The sequence below is a fragment of the Python bivittatus genome, unplaced genomic scaffold, assembly GCF_059951505.1.
Source record: "Python bivittatus isolate LINGU-HERP-01145 unplaced genomic scaffold, Pbiv_v1 ctg000070_np1212, whole genome shotgun sequence".
NCBI classification, from domain to species: Eukaryota; Metazoa; Chordata; class Lepidosauria; order Squamata; family Pythonidae; genus Python; species Python bivittatus.
In genome coordinates, this window is record NW_028277034.1 from 11,447,441 (window position 1) to 11,470,151 (window position 22,711).

The window sequence follows — 22,711 nt, forward strand, 5'->3', positions numbered from 1 at the left end:
ACTCTCAATAAACTGATTTTCTTTTGGACTTGCTGAGTTCCAGAGAAGGTTTCATTTTATTGGGGTTGAAAGTTCCTGACATCAAGGCTATTATTTTGCAGGTCTGTAGGTAGGTGTACACCCACCTAATCACTGAATAGCCTTTAATATTCCTTTTAATATTTTAAAATATTTTAATATTTTCCAAGGAGAACCTGAGGAACAGGAGCAAGAGTTAGTTGAGAAGTGAGGTTTTACTGCAAAAAAACAGACTAAGGATTGTAAGCAGTTTGCCTATTTTGTTATTGCAAACGAAGTTATCTCTGTTCAACTGAAGTGTCAGGTCACTTTAAAAATAACAAAAGAAATGAGGAGCTCTACCATCCCTTAAATTTTAAGTTGACTTAAAACTCCAGATAAACTTCCCTTTTTTAGGGACCAGGGCAGGGGGAAATGCCTTCCTCTCTGCTGTCTTAGAGTGGTTATACACCATGATTCAGATATTTTACTCAAAAAGGACTATTTAAACAAGTAATAGTTCATATATACTTTGCTGAGCATATATTATAATGTAAGTTACTACGTAGCCATAAATTAGTCTCTGAACCATTAAACATTATTACTTATATTCAGAAATTAGCTCTGATTAATTTCTTACATAAATATTGGAAGATAACACTGCAAATGATTGTTTTGTGTAATGATAGAAGGGTAAGGTATTTTTCAGAAATACTTTTATACAAACACAGAATTTTGGGAAATTAACTGAGTTTATTGTCCAATGTCATGTGACCATTTTCATAGTATATTTTAAAGATCTAGTCTATGACTTCATAACATGATATTATAAAGTTTAACTTTAATTACATATTTAGCTTCTGTAATGACTAGCTGTTTTTATTACATTTCTTTTCACAACAGTTCTATAAAATAAATTACTGGTCTTCCTCTTTTAAAGACTGTAAATAAGGTTAAGAGATTATTTTGTGCAAACCTATATAAAAAATTCACAGCAGTTATTGAACCCAGAGCCAAGTCCAAATCACCATGGTCTAGATCACATAGTTGATTATAAAATGAAATACTGTATATCTTTTAAAGTATGCAGTATTGCAGATAGCATTTTTACTGAGCATTGAAAGATGCATTACTCTTAAACTCAGGTCTTTGGATATTTGTTTTCTGCAGTGTCTTTATAGGCGAAAGTTCATATACTGAGTGCAAGGAACTCTTTCCAAAAATGGCTGAAGTGTTATTAACAAGAATCAGCTAAAGGGACAGGGTTTTTTTTTATTTATTTAAAATGAGCAGGATTTATACTCACAATTGGCTGGAAATGCCATGGGGAGATGGAGATTTAGGTATTGTATGCAATGTTTACAACTTTCGTTATTCTTGTCTGTTTATTGTAGCATTTAACTTTGATCTCTGCAGTATTTACAGAACTGTAGCTCCTGTTCCTGGTAAATTAGATACAGTACCATATGACTTGGATTGCAGAATCTAAATATAGCCAGTGGTACTTCACATTTCAGTCAGTGAGAAACGAATCATAAGGAAAAGTTAGACTAAAAAATATTAGAAATCATTTTTTTCCTAAACTAACCTTTAATATTTTTCTCCTTAAATTTAACCTGATTCTCTCTCCTTTACAATACAGCGAATGCCATGCTGTGAATGCTTGATAAAGTCTTCAATACAAGTATAGTATTGAAAGGCTTTTGTATGTAAAATCACAGTAATGTTACTTCTAGGATACCTATAGTTCTGCTACCAATCATGTCAGCTACAATAATTCATTTACATAATTGACAAGAATCTCAGTCTGTTATTGGACTTTGGCTTAGAAATTTAGAAATCATGATTGTTTTAAAGTTTTCTGTATGGGTTTTAAAAATGTTAGAGTACAGAAGAATGCCTTAGATTCTTGTTCCTTCCATTAACCTGTAAAAATTAAATGGGGGGGGGGGAGAGGGGGAGTGGATGCAGGATGGACCATTTCTCTCAGCAGCAACTTACTGCTTTTTACTTTACTTTTTCTTTGCAAATGCAACCGTGAACAGAGCTAAGTATATTAATGTAAAAGATGGGGAAGAGCCTTTAGCTCTAAGAAACAGGGAAAGGAGGCACACAGGGAGTACTTTTGAACTGAGACGTTAGCTAGTATGTGTGTGCTCTTATTCCATCTATAATAGGGACCCTGGACATGGAGGCTAAGTTCAGTGCAGAGCTTTGGACTCTATCCTGACATTGTGAGAGAAATTAAATGTCATGGCATTGCAGTAATAACATATGCCACATTTTTCTAAGAAGCACAGCATGTAGATCTAAAAGGGGGATGGGAGGAAGCAGAAAAGTTAGCAGGATATGGATCAATATGTTTTGCAAGGGACAAAACCAAAACCAACGGTAAGAAAGATCCTGTCTGCAGTATTCTGTTTTTAACAAAATTGGTAGTACCAGTACAAGCTCAGAATGCCTCAGGGATATTAATCAGGGACTTTATATGCTTGGTACACTTTCCCCAATGCTGCAGCTCTTAAAGCTCATTTGGCAGCAGAACAAATTGGCACAAAAGTGTATTGAATTCTCTGCAGAGGATGGATGAAGGAGGTTGTAAATAGCAAGCATACATCTTGGGGTCTGTTGCTCATACAATAATTTGCAAGATATTTGTCTTATATTTCATTTTCTGGTATAAATAACATGCTGTTCCTTTTACCATAACATGTGGCAGATTTTTGTGCAGCGTTAAAATCAAGTATTATGTATACCATCTACATCTAATTTACATCAGAAGAGTCTTATTTAATGCAGTGAATGATTGCTGGAAATTTCATATTTATTTCTAGATCTTTCTTTAGCTATAGAGCAATATGTTTTTAACCGATGCACAGAATTGCTTAGTCTGTGCAATATGAAAGGCACACCAGTATTTTGATATGGAAAAAGAAACAGGGGCCAGTTCCCTCTGGCCACAGCACTATATTAAGTGAATTCCATTAATTGACTTGCAGCTAATGGAACTTGCAGCTCAGTTCTAATATTTCATTCATATTTAGGTTTACAACTAGAAAGCACTTCCATCTGGATAAATTGAAAAACAAAATGCTACCATTACCGTCTTTTTCCATTCCCAGAATGATTCACTGGACATATACTAAGGGATGAGATTTAGATTTAGATTTAGTAAGGATAATACAGAGTCAGTGATAGTTAAGTATGCTGTTTGTATCAGTTCTTTTATATTAATGAAAAATTTAAACTGTGCCACATTATTGTTCCATAGGCTCTTGGGCAGATCGCTCACCACTGCATGAAGCAGCAAGCCAAGGGCGCCTTCTTTCTCTCAAAACATTAATTGCACAGGTAAAAATATTAAAAACTTAACTGAAATCATGGTTCATTTCTGCCATAGTTTTTACTGCTTTGTTAAATATGAAAAGGGCATTACATTACTGTTCATTAATTGCTAGTTTGGGTTTCTGTGGTTTCTTCAACAGTTTATACAGGTCAAAGAATTTCACTACAGTATATATCACAGTGATGGTGACATACAGATCAGGATTAGATACATCCCCTCCAAACTCCAGCTCTCAATGAAGTAATAAATATCCAGATATAGTGTTATAGGGTTCTGAACACTAGCAATTGTACAATACAAAAAACAAACCAAATAACTGCTATCCAGGCTCGGATGATAAATTCACCTAATTCACATTATCTGTTAAAATGTCTAGTGTTAACTGGGCAATATGAGCTGTGGTTTGTGGTAGAGATTTGTGTGGACATTTCTGCTGCAACCAGTATGCCAGCTACATTTGCAGAGCATGGCCATCCAACATGATTTTTAGCAACTAAACAACAACTCCACACAAAAGAAAAAAAAAAGCACAAGGCTGTAGTGAAAAGAAAGCTAATCAATCAATCAATCAATCAATCAATCAATCAATTTTATTTCGGTCATAGACCAGCATATAACCAATGACATAGCTCTTACGCTATAGTAAGCATAAAAACAAAAATCATGTTGATAGCATAAAATAGGATGTGGATAGAATTATTGAGGTAAAATTGCAGTGTGAAGATATTATAAACAAAGAAAATCCTTTGTAGTTACAGTTAATTTTACAACAAATAATCTAAATACTGTAATTGACTAAAACAAATAACTATAAAATGGTATAAAATAATACTAAAGTTTATAAAAGACTACAAGAGTAATACATTTTTATACTAACTTGTCATATCAGATCAATTATTATTTGGTTGCAGAGTAGGAAGTTAGACATACAGGTGAAACTCGAAAAATTAGAATATCGTGCAAATGTTCATTTATGTCAGTATGGCAACTCAAAAGGTGAAACCGATATATGAGATAGACGCATTACATGCAAAGCGAGATATGTCAAGCCTTACTTTGGTATAACTGTGATGATTATGGCGTACAGCTTATGAAAACCCCAAATTCACAATTTCAGAAAATTAGAATAGTGCGAAAAGGTTCAATATTCTAGGCTCAAAGTGTCCCACTCTAATCAGCCAATGAATCCATAACACCTGCAAAGGGTTCCTGAGCCTTTAAATGGTCGCTCAGGCTGGTTCAGTAGGAATCACAAGCATGGGAAAGACTGCTGACCTGACAGTTGTGCAGAAAACCATCATTGACACCCTCCATAAGGAGGGAAAACCCCAAAAGATAATTGCAAAAGAAGTTGGATGTTCCCAAAGTGCTGTATCAAAGCACATCAATAGAAGGTTATGTGGAAGGGAAACGTGTGGTAGAAAAAGGTGCACAAGCAGCAGGGATGACCGCAGCCTGGAGAGGATTGTCAGGAAAAGGCCATTCAAAAGTGTTGGGGACTTTCACAAGGAGTGGACTGAGGCTGGAGTTAGTGCATCAAGAGCCACCACACACAGACGGATCCTGGACATGGGCTTCAAATGTCGTATTCCTCTTGTCAAGCCGCTCCTGAACAACAAACAACGTCAGAAGCGTCTTACTGGGCTACAGAAAAAAAGAACTGGTCTGTTGCCCAGTGGTCCAAAGTCCTCTTTTCTGATGAGAGCAACTTTTGCATCTCATTTGGGAACCAAGGACCCAGAGTCTGGAGGAAGAATGGAGAGGCACACAATACACGATGCTTGAAGTCGTGTGAAGTTTCCACAGTCTGTGTTGATTTGGGGAGCCATGTCATCTGCTGGTGTTGGCCCACTGTGCTTCATTAAGTCCAGGGTCAACGCAGCCGTCTACCAGGAGATTTTGGAGCACTTCATGCTTCCTTCCGCAGACGAGCTTTATGGGGATGCTGACTTCATTTTCCAGCAGGACTTGGCACCTGCCCACACTGCCAAAAGTACCAAAACCTGGTTCAGTGACCATGGGATTACTGTGCTTGATTGGCCAGCAAACTCGCCTGACCTGAACCCCATAGAGAATCTATGGGGCATTGCCAAGAGAAAGATGAGGGACATAAGACCAAACAATGCAGCGGAGCTGAAGGCCGCTATTGAAGCATCCTGGTCTTCCATAACGCCTCAGCAGTGCCACAGGCTGATAGTATCCATGCCACACCGCATTGCGGCAGTCATTGCTGCAAAAGGGGCCCAGACCAAGTACTGAGTATATATGCATGCTTATACTTTGCAGAGGTCCGATATTGTTCTATTTCCAATCCTTGTGTTATTGATGTCATGTAATATTCTGATTTTCTGAGATTGTGAATTTGGGGTTTTCATAAGCTATACGCCATAATCATCACAATTATACCACAGTAAGGCTTGACATATCTCGCTTTGCATGTAATGCATCTACAGTATCTCATATATTGGTTTCACCTTTTGAGTTGCCTTCCTGACATAACTGAACATTTGCACGATATTCTAATTTTTCGAGTTTCACCTGTAAGATTCATACCTGATTCTAGTTATATATGAACTAGAATTCGTTTCTAGAATTTCTAGAAACTAGAAGTGGTTCTCAATGTGGGCCAGGAGGGCATTTCTAGGAGACCATAGTCTTTATATGATACAGTTTAAATGAATAAACAGTGCAGTGGTAAAGTTCCTTGTGTCCAGCTAACAGCGACAATGAGGGGGATCACAGGTAAATGAAGCTCAGAAGAGGGCCATGAGCAAAAAAAGGTTGAGAACCCTGAACTGAATCACTGGCTTCTCCAACAATCTGTGGTTAAACAAACCAGGATGTAGCACAACCTAGATTTTTTTTTGACAAGCAAAGCGATCATGCTCTATGTGGCTGATTCTTGATTTGTTTCCACATACTGAAAGACAGAGTTGCCTTGAGCTTCTGTGGATTAAAAATTAGGATGGGACAAAAAAACAAACAAGAGTGGGCCAGCTAACTGCAAAAAGCAGTGATTGCAATTAGTTGGTGAACAACAAGCATGGTTTCATACTGCGGTTTACAATACTTAATCAAACCAAAAAATATTCTGAACTATAGCATTCTTTTTCATAATCGCATTCCTTTTGAATAATGTTAAAAGTGTATGTTACACAAATATTCTATAAAGACTTCTTGTTATATAGTTTATCTTTCATTAAGAAACTGAATAGTTAGGAGACTGGTTGTGATTGTTAGTTTCTTCTTTTAGGGATACAATGTGGATGCTTTAACCATTGATCAAGTGACCCCATTGCATGAGGCATGCCTTGGAGATCACGTAGGATGTGCTAGGATACTTCTTGAAGCAGGAGCAAATGTAAGTGATCAGACTGATGTCAATTTGAACTGTGGTTAGAAGATATAAAAAGTTAGTTCTTCTTCAAAGGATTGAGATAATGTGTATCATTATCTATTTTATTGGAAGGCTAGCTTTTTTTTTTTTTTTTTTTTTACCAAAATGACATTTCCCTGCAGTATGTAATTCAGTGTATGTAATCCTCACTTGGGGGATGTGGTGGCGCAGCGGCTTAATGACGCTGACAGTTGCCGGCCAGAAATGGTCGACGCTTCAGCGGTTCGAGTCCAGCCTTCACGTTAACAGGGTGAGCTCCTGTTTCCTCCCCAGTTCCTGTCAACCCAACAGTTCGAAAACTCACGTGAGTAGATAAATGGGTACTCTCACTCCGGTGGGAGGAAAAATGCTGGCAGCGCCTTGCAAAAGGAGTCAGGAGCAGTTGCCGGTAAGCGCGAAACCGCGCTCGCCCGAAAAGGGCGCAAAGCAACGGAAACTCCGCCTCCTGCGCTCGCCAGCTGGGCTCTGCTCTAGGAAGGAGGCTCTGGCAAACCACTTCCGAAACACCTTGCCTTGAAAACTGCAAGGACTCGTCCAAGCAGTCACTGCAGAGTCGGTAACGACTGAGCGCAGATTAAAACAACAAAACAATCCTCACTTAACTGTATTCTCTGAGTGGTTTAAGCATGGGAAAAGGTGTGCATAGGTATCTGGTACACACATGAGATGAGACAATTATGCAATGTGTGTCAAAACGTCATGCTGCAAACCCAGGCCTTTTGTACCTCCAAACCACATTGGATACAAGTATGTAAGTTGTGTGGTTTGCATCATAAGCTAGTGATACACATTTCATAATTTGCCTCCCTTACCTACTGACCCTGATGCTTATAGCTACACAATTTCCATTTTCAGTGAAGGGCATTTATTTATTGATTTACGGTAAATAGATTTATATGGCCACTGATCTTGCAAATATGATTCTGGGAGGCTAACAACATATTAAAATAACAAAAACCAATATTAGCAAAGAATGAAAAAAACAACAAGGGTCTCTGAAGATGAACCAACAAAACAATGGACAGAGACCTCCCTATTTATCTTTCATTAATACTACGTCAAAATAATATACATGCACTTACTCTTCTTATTTCCCTCAGTTGTCATTTTCTATGCATACTCAATCCTTTTATCCTTCAAATCTGGCAGATTTCCACCATTGTTTGTAACATGTACTATACATTTCCGAAGAGAATAGCTCTAGTTGCTCCCTCTGTAAGCCATGCCGGTAGAGAGATTCCCTTGCTATATTCAGTGTTTTCACTAACTTAAAAATGACAAAGAGAAGGCAATAAATATAAAGTATGATTTGTCAACATGTATTTTATCTCCACTGATAAATCTAACCAATATTTTAGGTGAATGCCACAACAATTGATGGGATAACACCTTTATTCAATGCCTGCTCAAGAGGAAGTGCATCTTGTGTACAAGTTTTGTTGGAATATGGTGCAAAAATTAAATGGGAGACATGTCTCCCTTCGCCAACTCATGAAGCAGCCAGCAGAGGTAAGGCTTAGAACAGTGCTTTCCAAACCTGGGTAAATTACCCCAAACTGGGTAAAAGTGGTTTTTCTTTGGGTAACGGCACATGAACCCATTCACAACAGGCACATTTAAATTGACTTAAAGATTGCCACGTGTCCTAAAATAGATTCGAAAATCTCCCAAAGTATTCCTATTAAGATGAAAATCTATGAAATTACCGATGGTATGGCTGGTGTGGGTCTTCCGGGCTGTGTGGCCTTGTTCTGGAAGTTTTGTTTCCTAACGTTTCGCCAGCACCTGTGACCAGCATCTTCAGAGTGCAGGAGCACAGACAGGAGCAGTTCTCTCTGTGCTCTGAAGATGCCAGTCACAGGTGCTGGTGAAACGTTAGGAAACAAAACTTCCAGAACACGGCCACACAGCCCAGAAGACCCACACCAGCCATCGTATTCTGGCCGTGAAAGCCTTCGACAATACATTACCGATGGTAATTTGTAGAAATGACATAAAGATAATTCAATGATATTATTTTTGTAATACAGGTAGTCCTCGAGTTATGACCATTCATTCAGCAACCGTTCGAAGTTACGACGGTGCTGAAGGAAGGGGCTTATGACTGGTCTTCGAAGCACCCCTGCAGTCATGTGAACAAAATTCGGGTGCTTGGCAACCAGCTTGCACTTACGACCAGTTGCAGCATCCCACGGTCATGTGATCACCATTTGAAACCTTCCCTGCCAGCTTCCCACAAGCAAAGTCAATAGGGAAGCTGGCAGGGGACGTTGCAAGTTGCTTGGGTAAGTCTTCCCCCACCCACCCTTGCCTTTCTCCACTCACATGTATCACACCCTCTTTCCCCCCTTTGCACATACACATGCACTGCACCCTCCTTCCCTCACTCATGTGCACCATGCCCTCCATTCCCCTTCACTCGCTCGCACACATGCACTGCGCCCTCCTTCCCACCTTTGCTCGCTAGTGCACACTGTGCCCTCCTTCCCCCTTCGCTCACATGCATGCACCCACCAGCGCCCTTCTTCCCCACTGTGTTTTGGGTAATGAAGGAAAATGTTTGGGAAGCACTGCCTTAGAATAAGAAGATTACAAAATGAACCAGCCATTTTAAAATGTAAGGTCTTATTTTAGGAAATAATTACATTATGTTTTCTTTAGGTCACAGTGATTGTCTAGAATTGCTGATTTCTTGGGGCATAGAAGTTGATCAAGATGTTCCTCACCTAGGAACACCTCTATATGTGGCTTGCTTTTCACAGCAGAAACAGTGTGTTCACAAACTTTTGCATTCAGGTAATATATATCGTTTAATGTATTTTTATTCTGCTTTCTCCTTGAACTGAACTGGTCTTTCAGTATACAGAAATACACACACACACACACACTGTTTTATATTTGCTATAAATAAAGCCAACAAATACATCTAATTAGGCCCACTTTAGTAGCTCTGCATGGATTTCAGATCAACCAAGAACATTACCTTTAAGTGTAATTTATTTCTGAACAATAAATTATTTACTTCTTCTCATTATCATCATCACCATCATCATCAGAAGATGATGTATATTCTGGAACCCATTAATAATAAACACACAGGAAAGTATTATTTTAATAGGTTTCAAATGATATTTATCATAATTAATCCATATTATATCAACAATACTTCAAATTATGTCACTTTTCAATTTATTTATATATGAAACTCAACAATCCTCAGATCACTATGCACATTATAGCTAAAAAAAATAAAGTTCGTGACATCCCTTGTTTTAAAGACCCATACTTTCTTTTATAACTCAATCCATGTTAACTTAGTGTCTTTTTAACTCTGGCATATTCAAAAGTAATAAATAAATATGCATGATTGTTCTGCTCATTCTGGATGGGACTGTTATATCTCTGAAAGATCAACTAAGGCTATATGTTGACTGACTGATTACCTTTATATTTTATTACTACAACAAAAAAGCAAATACTTCCTTAAATTCAGTTCCTGGTGATTTCAAACACATGCCCAATAACTTTCTTACCAACAATTTAGAAGTGATTTGTCATTAGATTTTTTTCAGGATGTTTTCTTGACTTCCCAGTTTAGTATACACTCCTGGGAATTCATGGTGATCTCCTATCTAAATATTAGGTCTGATCCTGTTAGTTTTTTTTTTTTCCCCAAGATTAACCAAGTTGTATAAATGCTGCCACGTGCTGTGATAAATAAAATATCAAGGCAAAACCCAAAACAAACATAAGAGTTAAAAATAAATCAGGGGCAGAAGCTTTCATAGCTTAAGAAAGCTCCAACCAAAGGTTAACAGAACAGGCATAAATCAAGTCCACTTACAATTGCATTTGCTTGTAAAGCTGAAAATTAGGTTCCAGCATTTGAGTTGCAAGGAGTCAGGCAGCAGCAGCGGTACCTAAGTCAATCTATCCAGAAGTCTAGGTTCAAGATAACCAGTTATCAAATCCAGTCTCATAACCAAAGAATCCACATAGTCAGGAATTGCCTGTGTATTTTCAAAGTAGGATTATTACCAAGAAATCTCCCTATTGAGGGGCCTTAAAAATTCAGGGCTCTATGTCCCCCATCCAGAAGCAGCTGAAGCTAGGCAATCTTGATTTATTAGGGTGAGATACTACAACGCTTCACTCCCATCAAGAGTTTCCTCTTGCAAATGGCCATTTCTTCACCTTTCTGGTTTCAGGGTCTCCATATGTTCTTGGGGACTGGAGGGCCTTGCCTTCAGTTTCAGGCCAGAATACCTTATGTTTCAGTGTTGATACTAGGCCTTGGTTCCTTAATATCTGAGTTACCAAATTCATCAGCTTGGTCCTCTTTTGAGGAAGATTATGGGTCCTGCTAGGCCCTGACAGAAACAAAGAAAAAGAAAAGCATACATGCATACTGATATGAATACATACTGTATGTGATCTTAAGAAGAAATACAAACAGCCATATTCAATATTTTGATCCAGAACATTATTTATACAAAGCTAATCTATCAGAAAAAGCATTGTTAACAATTAATTATGACCAATTTAGAATACATTTATCATTCATTGTTACGTTTTGAACAATCTTTGTTGTATTGTTTTTTCAGTTGCAGTAATCTTTATAAGGCCACCCAACTCAAACAATGTGACTCTGGGCAGCATACAACAGAAAAATAAACAATAAACCAAAAGAACCAAATTACCTAAAATATACACAATATGTAAGCGTAAAATGCAAAGTATCAAATGATGACCAAACACAATAATAAAAGCAACCAAAAGGGGATTCTGTTCAGGTGGACCCAAATGTCTGGGGAAAACGCCAGGTCTTAACTGATTTTCAAGCAGAGTTGGGGCCTGTCATATTTTGGGAGGAGATTGTTCCACACCACAGGGGCAGTCACTGAAAAGGCATGCTTCCTAAGTCCCATAAGGTGCCAAAGTTTAAAAGAGGGAACCTCTCTATGGAATTATGTGGGGTAGGTAAATGTTCTTCAGAGAATGTGGTCCTCCAAGTATCCCAGTCCTATACCATGTAGAGCTTTAAAGGTGATAACCAGCATCCCGAATTGCACCTGGAAGCCTATTGGGAGCAAGTGCAGTTTACGGAGTAGCAGTGGTACCTGGGCATAACAAGCTGTGCCCATAACTACCCACACCACTGCATTCTGGATTACCTGAAGCTAAATACCATGGATCCAATAAAAGACAAATTTTAAGAAACCTAGTGGCTAACAGTGAGAGCCAGTTTGGTGTAGTGGTTAAAGGCAATGGGTTATAAACTGGGAGAACATTATTTCTAGTCCTGCCTTAGGCGTGAAACCACCTAGGTGACTTTGGGCCAGTTACTCTCTCAGCCATAGAAAGAAGGCGATGGTAAACCACTTCCCAAAAACATTCTCAAGAAATTGCATGGACTTGTCCATGTAGTTGCCAAGAGTCAAGGTGGCTGACTTGAAGGCACATGTGTGTTTGTCTGTGTGCTTGTATGCATGTATAACAATAGAAATTAAACTGATTTCTTATATTAACATTTTGAGTAAATTTATATGACACCAAATCTAGTTAGAATCCTGATGGCTTATAGAATAATTAAAATGTCCGTAGTATAACAATAACAATGTAAAACAATAAAATGTGCCCAGTAAGGATGTAAACAATTGTAAACAATCCCACAGTAAAATTAAACACAGCAGCAGTCTCACAATAATATACAAAATAGCATTTAACTATCAAAGGCCTTCTGGAAAAGCTCACTGCTTTCTGGAAGGCCATCATAGTGGGGGCTACCTTAATATCTAAAAGGGATCCGTTCCACCGTGTTGCTGCCATAACCATAAACATTGTTTCCTGCCTATAAGATTTCTGGGACATTTCCCAAGCATCTCTTGGAATCCATCTGGATCCATAAGGCATTTGTTTGTACCATCATAACCAATCCATTCACTACATAGGAGTCCAGATTGACAATCTTATTTGGACAACATAATCTAACTACAGCAAAGCGCTGAGTCAAATGCCCTCCATATTCAGCTCACACAGGCCCAAGATTATCTGGGAAAGCCCACGGTTGGCATGAAAATCCAAGTTGTTCCAGCCCTAGCCCCCATGGCATGGAGGATAACATCCCTTAACACTAAAACCACCCACCCTGAGCTCATACACAAGCAGGATCCCGATCTTGTTACTATTATCCAGCTTACCACACAAGCATTCACACCCCAAAATCTCAGGGGGCAGAGGCCCTGATCACAGGCAAGGTATGGACATATCTCCAAGAGGTGACATTGCTACCTCCACCCAACCAGCTTTTGGAAATACACACCAGGTACTTTCTTTATCCACCAAATCATGGATAAATAAGTCAGACCTGTTAGTTACTATCAGCAGCAAGAAGCTAAGGTTATCAGTGATCGGATCATCAAGACCACAGGGCCAGAAGAGGGGGCTGCCACCAACCTGTGTCCCCTGCCTACTGTGATTGGTTCCTCACCTCCATCAATATGGAATTCACCCCCAAACAGTTACCAGATTTCTCCAACCTTCTCTCACTACTGCACATGCACACATTCTGTACACTCATCATTTGGAAAGTCAGCATTTACAACATTTATATATTAAAATGCTAGATATATTAAATTAGTCTAGTCTAGTCTGATCTGATCTGATCTTCACCCTTGAAGGGACTACTTCTCCTGTTATGAAACTGTATGACTGTTAATATCTATAGGAGAGGCACTACTAAAGATGCCTTCGCTATCCAAGGCTCATTTCTCCGACATACAGGAGAGGGTTTTCTCCTGCACTGTTCCCAAGATGTTTAATGTACTACCTGAGTTGTGTAAAGCTGTCCACGCTTTCTGCTTTAGAGAAAAAAATCCAAGACACATCTATTTTACTGGGCTTTTACTTTTTAATTAGTTTTACTATTATATACAAAGTTATATTAGCTGCCTTTAGTACTCACTGGTGTGGAAAGGTAGAATATAAGTAAAACAAATTGCTAACAAATCTTTATTTCTAAGAAACAAAAATTAGATACTGTGATTTGACTATGACCCTTTATTAAAATATCCTTAGGTTAATATAAAATGCATCATATTATAAATCTATAGGTGCAAATGTGCAGAAAGGAAAGTTTTTGGAAACTCCATTGCATGCAGCTGCAAGGCTATCTAATACAGAAATAATAAACATGCTTCTTGAGTTTGGAGCAGACATAAATGCCAAAAATACAGAGTTTGAACGACCAGTAGATGTTGCTGTTTCAAGCAGCTTGGTGGAAAAGATATTGCTACTACATGAAGGTAAGGTTCATATTTCCTCTTTCTCTGTTGCTATTGGGTTTTGGATGGCTGCACGAAGATCAAGCTTCTTTTCCCCCCCTCTTTCTCAGTGCTGAGGAAGCACATAGATTATATTTAGAATAAGGGGAGAGGAATTTTCCATCCTCCTCCTGTCTGATTAGAGTAGGTTGCAAACTTCAGTTTCTCCTGGGGAAACTGTTATTTTCTCTACCCTAAATTTATATTTTCTTCCCCAAGTCATTTCAAGAAGTCTTTTTGAACTTTGCAAATATTTCTTAATTTTTCTTACAGAAAACACGTATATGTACTACATATTTATTATATGTATATCAGTAAAAACGGCAGACACATACAAGAAATCAAATATATTCAACTGAAATGTCTGTTTGGATATATCATAAAATATATATAATATAATAAAAACAAAATGTAAGTTCTTGAGGATACTGAACTGCCACCTAATTTCATTTTTTATTCACTTGCAGTTACTCCGTGTTCTCTTTGCCAGCTGTGCCGACTAAGAATCCGAAATTATATAGGAAAGTCTAGATTGCATCTTGTGCCACAACTTCAGCTGCCAAAAATCTTGAAAAACTTCTTACAGTACCGATAAAATAGTGATTAGTTTCTCAGAACTTGAAGAAGTATTTTACAATATGCTTCACATGAAAAATTGATAGGATAGGGGACAGCCTAAAACACATCTGTACATTAAAATCATGCTGCAACACAATTTGGGATTCCTTGAAGCACTACTATAATTAAATATAAAATGTATTCATATTTTATAGAGCGGTACAAATCCTTTGAAAAAGGTGTGGAATGCAAGGGAATATGTACAAAGACCCTCTTTTTGAATTATTAAAGCAACCAGATATTTAATAAAAAGCTGCTTCCAGCTATGTCCGCTTATGAGGTGGCTGTACATGCACATGTATGCAGACAGAGCCAGGAGAAACTTTTCATGCAGCTACGTTAGCAATTAAAAAAAGAGAGACAGGTTTTGTACACTCCTCCACATGTTCCAAAGCATGTCTTTTGAAGGACTTATACAGCCCTAATATTTTGAAAGTGTGTTATATTTGACAATGTAGTGTCTACTGATTAATCACTCCATTTACATTTTACTGTTGTTCAGTCTTTCCAGGAGACTGTACTTTGCGCTGCAAATGGTAAATTCTTGCAGGAATTCTGATTTCTTTTTCTCCAGCGCAGTATTTTCTTAAAACTACTAGGGTGGTAGTGGGGAGAAAGAGAACTGAGATTTCACATAAATTAATGCTTCCAATCCTTTCCATATTTGTTCTCTGTATAAAATTCCCTGAACTGTGATCCCAGGATCACAAGGAGCTTCCCAAGGTTTGGATGCAGTTCCAGACCAAGTTTTTTTCCAAAATGCAACTGAAAAGAGAGGCTATCAAGCACAATAGGACTGGGAAATGATCATACTAATTTCATTTAATAATTTAATTGCAATTAAATTTAAATTTAAATAAAATCTAATTCAGTTTTTGTCCTAGGAGTGCCCATTTTCTGCTACGTGCCCCCCCCCAGTATGATATTTGGCCTAAAAAAAGATTATTATTCCTATTCTGCAAGAATTAGCTTAACTGGAGAAGATTCAGCTCATTTGCATTTGTAAGGCAAGAATATATAACCCTTAGTAGTAGGTTTGTCTATTTAAATACTGGTGCTCCCACAGAAGCTACTTTCTTATATGTTCCTACTGCAGTTGAAAGAATGGGAGATTAACTGCCTTTTAGTGTATTATTGGTCTTTTAAGAGCTAGAATTGAATGATCCCACAGTGTATTTCTGTCTTCAAAAATTTTATGAAATGCTATGTAAGTAACTATGTAGGTAGTGGGAATAGGGGAGAATGTTTTGAAAATCTAGATCTTCTAAGTTTTCCATAAAATCCATCGTTTAGTTTAATTATTGTTTGATTGTTATATTCTGAGTAAAGATGAATGAATGTGCGTGTGTGTGTGAATACACAAGATGTTAAATACATATTCTTTCTCTCTCTTTATCTCTAAAATAGATATACATATATAAAACTTGAAAGATGGTTAAACAAATAGGTGTCATTTTTTTTTCAGACCTCTCCTGCTTATATACTTTAGGAAGACCTACTGTACTATTGTGAATTTACCTACCCTCTAACTGTCCTGGTATCACCCAAGAAATTTCAGGACAAAATAGGGACTTAACCACTCCTGCTTTAGCCTACATAATGGTACCGTAAATGTTTGTATATGTGATTATTTTTCTTCAAAATACACATAAATTACAAAGGGCACTTATATGAATAAAAGATTAAATAAATAAAAAGCACAAACCAGATTTGATGGCACTAGACCTCAATAGTAATAGTAATTCTCATATATATTGGGACTTGGGCTTTAGTTGTATTATGACTCCTTTGTTTCTCTTTGTATGAAAATTCCAAGGAAGCTTTGTCAATTGGTATAATTATAGAGTTGAAACAGGACATTTAGACTGTCAAGTCCACCCCTTGCTTAGAGCAGGAATTCAAATTAAAGCACCGCCAATGGAAGACTATCTAACCTCAATTTGAACACATCCAGTGAAGGGGGCCCCACCACTTTTATGAGCAGTTCTTCCACTGTCAATTTTTACTGACTTTTGTAACATTCAATTGGAACCTGCCTTCCTGTAACTTAAACTCATCATTCTGTGCTCTGGAACAAGAGAGAATCGATCTTGACTTTCTTCAATGTGACATCCTTCCAGGTGTTTGAAGAGCGCTATCATATCCCCCCAGTCATCTTTTTCCAAGACTAAATGTTCACAGCCCTTTCAGTCTCTCTTCATAGATTTTTTTTTCTTGGAATATCAGTCAATACATTTTATTACGGTCACCAACCAGTACAAGCGGCAATTCTATAAAAGAATACACTTTGAGGCTAAAAAGTGATAAACCAACTAAAATCGAATAGATTTAAAGTTACAAGTTCCAGTTAGTATTAAAATACATTTATATCACAATTTGAATGAGCTCCTTAATCAAACTTAAATACAATCTTATTAATTTATATTATAATAACTAGTATTTTGTTGGATATAAACATATATAAGAGCAAAGGTAAATATAATGATATACTGTATATACAGCAAAAGTTGTTACAAAGGGCACATTACTGCAATTTTCCAATCACAATCTGATGGATCTTCATTGCAGCTGCGCAGAACCTGGCTACCTGCGCTGTAGCAATTGGCTGTTCATTTATAAGTACCATTTGCATATAGTCTGTATCTTTACGCCCAGGATATTTGTTGATCAAGGGTAAAATTAATTTACTCCGGAGCTCTTTATAAAGAGGACAATGAAGAAGAACACGGTCTGTAGTTTCTACCTCTCCAATGTCACAAGAGCACCGCCTTGCCACTAATGGAATTTTTTTATATCTGCCATCCAGCACTGCAGAGGGGAGAGGATGGCTTTGGGCTAAGGAAAACCTTTCCGATGACTAGGAATTTCAAGATGAGTAAGGTAGTTAGCAGCAGTGATGATAAATCTACTATACACTGGAGATAGGAAGTAAGGAGCCTTCCCTAAATCCGCCTGGCGCTCTATATCTTTTGTCCTTTGCTTCAAGGCCAATTTTTCCTGTTCATATTCCATCCTCAGAATCAGAGTCATGGAAAATCCTAGCTTTGAGAGACTAAGATCAGTGTCCTTTTTCCAGGAAGATTGGAAATTATCTTGAAAGATAAGTAGCACTAAACCTTGAGGGTAATACTTGAGCTTTAGCCAAAGGTTCAGGGAAGCTAGGCAAACTCTGGCCTCAACTTTTATCATACCTGCTTCCAGTCAAAGATAAGCATTTGGCACACATCTGGGCATTTGGAGTGCTGCTCTGATAAATTTTGATTGGACTCTTTCCAGGGATGTCATACTTGAAGTTGGGAGAGCCAATGAAGGACCCGTAAAGGAGCTGGGCTAACGGCTTAGCCTGGAAGAGTTTAAGAGCTGCTGGTACATAGTACCCTCCTTTGTGCCGGAAGAATTTTAGGATAGCATTCGCTGATCTTTGTCCAGAATCGGCAGCATAATCACAGTGGGCTTTCCTCAACCCCATAGCGTGCATAACTACACCGAAATACTTGAAGCTAGTCACTTGCTCTATTCTTTGTCCGTTTATATCCCAGGGATGGAATTTCGCCCTTTTAGTGAAGGCCATGATCTTGGTTTTCTGATAATTTATTTCCAGCTGATTGTTGATACAATATCAGGCCAGAGTTCTCAAAGCTCTATTAAAGCCTATAGGTGTCCTGGAGAGTATAACCGCATCGTCTGCATAAAGCAGTAAGGCAATACTTCAGTCCCCTAATTTGGGGGGGGGGTGAAAATCCAGGTGATTTAGACACCATATCATTAATATAAAAGTTGAAAAGTAGAGGAGCCAAAATACAACCCTGTTTCACCCCCTTTTGTACTTTAATCGGCTTTGAAAGGAATCTGTGCCTGTTACATCTGACTTTAAGGACCGTATTGGAATATAGAGCACAAATTAAATGGAGGAGCCTACTGTCTACTGAAGCAACTTCCAGCTTTTCCCACAACTTAGTCCTAGATACAGAGTCGAAAGCTGCCTTTAGGTCTATAAAGACAGTGTACAATGAAGTTATCTTGTTGGTACAATATTTTTTAATCAGATGCTGGAGAACCAAACATTGTTCAATTGTTCCCCTACCCTCTCTGAAGCCAGCCTGCTCATCTGCTATCAAATTTCCCTGATCCAACCAATCCTTGAGTTTTCCGTGAAGATGTCTAGCGTAAAGCTTGCTAATTATGTTTAGTAGACTAACAGGCCTGTAATTTGCAGGGTCATCTATCTTCCCTTTTTTAAAAATCAGGACTATAATAGCCAAGCCCCAGTCCTCTGGGATTCACCCCATATTATCAAGATAGGTAAAAAGCAATGCTAAAACTGGGGTCCACCATTCTACATTATTCTTTAATACTTCCGCTGGAATAAAGTCCATCCCCGGAGCCTTCCCTTTTCTGAGTTGTCCAATAAGAGACTTGATTTCAGATGCTGATACTGGACGCCACTCCGTTAAGCCTTTGTTCATTTGTGTCGACATCTCATTATTAGGATCCTTGTACATCTCCTGAAAGTGGTATTCCCAAACCTCGGGCGATATGTGAGAGTCTAAGCTAGCAAAGGATCTAGCCATCTGATAGGACAGTAGTTGCCAGAAAAGGGCGGAGTTCTTCAATTCTGTGGCATCAATGTTGTTTCCAAGTGGTTTTCATATCTTGCTGCTTCTTATCAGCCACCAGATGCTTATACTGTTTTTTTGATGGCAAGGAGATGTTCAAGGGACTTTATATTAGTGTTGTTGCTAGTCACTGTCTCAGCTTTATACAACTGAATTGATATCTCTTCATAGATTTAAGTTTCTATTTATCCACCTCTAAATTTGTTCCGTTTTTTTCTGAATTCTTCTTGAAGTGTAGTGCCAGAACTGGATACAGTATTCAGGATGGGGTCTGACCAATGCAAAACAGAATGGAAAAGTTACTTTCCATGATTTAGAAATTATACTTCAATTGATGCAGGTTTCTTTTAAAATTAAGAACTTTAGCATTACATGATACTTTGTCCCAATGTACCTTTTACTTTCAGTTCTTCAACTAAGTCTTCCCTACTAATTAATATCAAATCAAGGATATATGATCCTCCTGTGCCTTTTTCCACCTTTTAAAGAAGCTGTCAACGAGACAAATCAGGAATTTCCTGGGCAGACCACACTTGACGGATTTGTTTCTCAAGAGATTTCAAGAAAATTAAAGTGTCCTACTATTACAAATTCATGCCTCTTTAAAAGTTTTGTGAGGGGGGGGGTCAACCAGACAAAACACAATATGCAAGGCTCTTCTTGTAAACCATTATTTTTTGTTGTTTTATTTGTTATATAGAGATGTACTAGTTTCTGTAAGAGATTAATACTTTCAGATAATTATGGAAACAGCACTTAGCTAAAGCATATGAACAGATTCTCCTTTGAGTATTTAAGATTAATATGATCAAGAGGAATTTAGTTCAAGTTTGATATGTAAATGATACTAATATTTTTATTCCTATTTATTTATGGCATTTATCTATTGCCTAGGGAGACTCTAGCAGCTTACAAAAGTTAGATAAAACACAATACCAAATTAATATAATTAAAATAGTAAATAAAAATCTAATTAAGAGCAATATGCTAAAATGTATTGAGTATGGTGCTGCCGATTATGTCAGCCCTTCAAGGTAAATTAGGTGAGGAAACAGACTCCACAAGGGCTACTGGAATTCTGTATTATTGCTGTAGGGAATGCATGCTAGCTGGGGAATTCTGGGAGTGGAAGTCCTCACATCTTAAAGTTCCCACGGTTGAGAAACACTGCTGTAGAGTATAATAACAGAATCTTGAAAGTCTGCTGGAGTTTCCCTCTGTCCTTCCTTATACCATGCAGAATCAAGGTGGGTCAATCTCTTTCTAAACACATACATCTTTCCCAGGGCAGAGATTTTATGTACAGTCTCTTTATTAGTTAATGTCTCCTTCACCATTATCTGTGCCACTCTACAGGTTTTAATTACTCTTCAAAGACTTTCCAGAAGACTTCTTTTCAGAAGGCCATGAAGGTCAGGACCATCCTTGCCTCAAGGGGCAAGCTATTCCAATGTAGGGGAGATGCTACAGAGAATGCCCACCACCAGGCTCCTTCCCACCATTTCTCCTGGGATCCTTACTAAGTGTTCCCTAGTTGTTTGGGTAGGACAGGCAGTAACTACTGGGGAAAGGCAGTCCCTAGGAAACCCAGGTCCTGACCCATACAGGGCTTTAGAGGTAATGACCAGCATCCTGAATTGCATTCGGAAATCTACTGATAACCAGTGCGGCTCCTGCAACATAGGTGTAACATGGCAGTATTCCAAATGACTACTGAGCGTGCGTGGCACTGCATTCTGCACCAGCTGAAGTTTTTGGGTGGTCTTCAAGGGCAGCCCTGCGTACCGCGAGTTGCAGTAATCTAATATAAATTACATCTATATACTATTTTTGTGAATTTAGGTAACTTTCTCTGACAGTGGCATTCCTCAATATTTTCACTGTGTAAAAAACAATGATCTTTAGGAAAAGGTAGATTTAATGTTCCACACTTTCAAATGTATCACTTTGCTTTTGCTTTAGCTTTAGCTATGGAGCTTCAGAATTCAGCCCCACTGTGAACTCAGCTTAAAAGCTTTCATATGACTGCATTAAATCCTGGCAAGCATTGGGGTCCTTGTTTTTCAGGGACCAGGTTCAATATTTATATTAAATATTTTTTAAATTCATGTGTGTCAGGCTCAGCCCAAAGAACTCCACGAGACAATGCAAATACAGTTCTGTTGCGTTTATTAGCTTCCACCTCATGACAGAATCTCACCAGACTGAACCCAAGTTCCCAAGCCAGTCAGCCACAACACCGTGAATTCTTTAGGGAGGTGCCAGCTTCATCTTGTTGAACTTCCCACGCTCCTGGGGGCTAAGAACGTGCTTATCTCCCTGAGCATGGCCTTCATAAGTCCATTCCATCACATGTGTAAGCAGCTATTTTTATAAGACAGAATTTTATTTCTCCTATTCAACAGAGATAGTTTGCATTTTAATTTCCTTTTTGTAGTAATTTTATTAAAAATTACAATTAGAACAATAAACACTAATACAAACTAAAAAATAGAAAGAAAAAATAGAAAGAAAAATAGAAAAGAAAGAAAAAATAAGAATATAGTTAAGAAAAAGAAAAATATACAAAGAAATGACTTCCACCTTCATTATAACAATTGTTTCCTTGTTTCCTTTTTTATCTTTTGAATCATCAGTAAAATAGTGCAGGCTGTGGAGGCCCTACCTCTCCCACACACTGGGGTTGGGGGAGGATGACAGGTGACCTGTCCATTGGGAGAGCTGGTAGTAGCAATACCTACCAAGCTATTGTCCCAAAAGGCTCAGCCATGCCACTACAGGCATCAACACAATCTCAAAGTATGTTTAATAAAGTTTGGTGGCCCTGCTATTGGAGACATGATAGAAATTAAAGCATTATCTCATATCATCTGGGCATATATTATTACCATAGCAAATTTTAAAAACAATTTTAACACATTTTATCCTTTGAAAAATGAAACATACTTGTAGCAGTGGCAATCTCACCCTCATCACAATGTATTTGGGTATGTTGCTTGCAAGTCAATCTATTTGCTGAATAAATAAATTGCAGCCATGATTTTTTTTTTCTTAATTTTGAATGGTATACCCCAAACAAGGAATAAATACAACTATATATGCCCTCTGATTAGAATGAATCCAAAGAATATTAGCAGGAAAATATTTTTGTTTTGAAGAACCAATAATCATAATCTTGAAAAATCAGCTTTCCAGCTATCCAGAAGGCTTCTTTGTACCAAATTATCATTTTAAAAAAGATGAGGTTTTGAGCAGTGCCACAGTTAATACTGTAAGATATGAGTTGCAAATCAGGGCTCTAGTTCTGCTCTGACTTATTGGATAATAAATCCCATTAAAACAAAATACAATTTACATGATATTCAGGCTCCATCTCAAATAATAGCTCAATGTCTCTCAACCCAGGCTTATGTGC

At 37.9% G+C, this 22,711-nt stretch overlaps 1 protein-coding gene across 3 annotated transcripts in view; it reads left to right on the top strand.

Annotated features, from left to right (window-relative positions):
* The window catches only part of ASB5 (ankyrin repeat and SOCS box containing 5), a 43,324-nt gene that overhangs the window by 18,316 nt on the left and 2,297 nt on the right, over positions 1-22,711 (top strand). For 2 of the 3 annotated variants that reach the window (XM_007425722.4, XM_007425723.4), the window contains exons 2-6: positions 3,269-3,348; positions 6,597-6,704; positions 8,099-8,249; positions 9,402-9,536; positions 13,853-14,044. In XM_007425722.4, the coding sequence (XP_007425784.1) occupies positions 3,269-3,348; positions 6,597-6,704; positions 8,099-8,249; positions 9,402-9,536; positions 13,853-14,044 (666 nt within the window). Of the gene's footprint in view, positions 1-3,268; positions 3,349-6,596; positions 6,705-8,098; positions 8,250-9,401; positions 9,537-13,852; positions 14,045-14,529; positions 15,979-22,711 lie in introns of those variants that run through there. The other variant, XM_007425724.3, reaches the window with a different exon arrangement.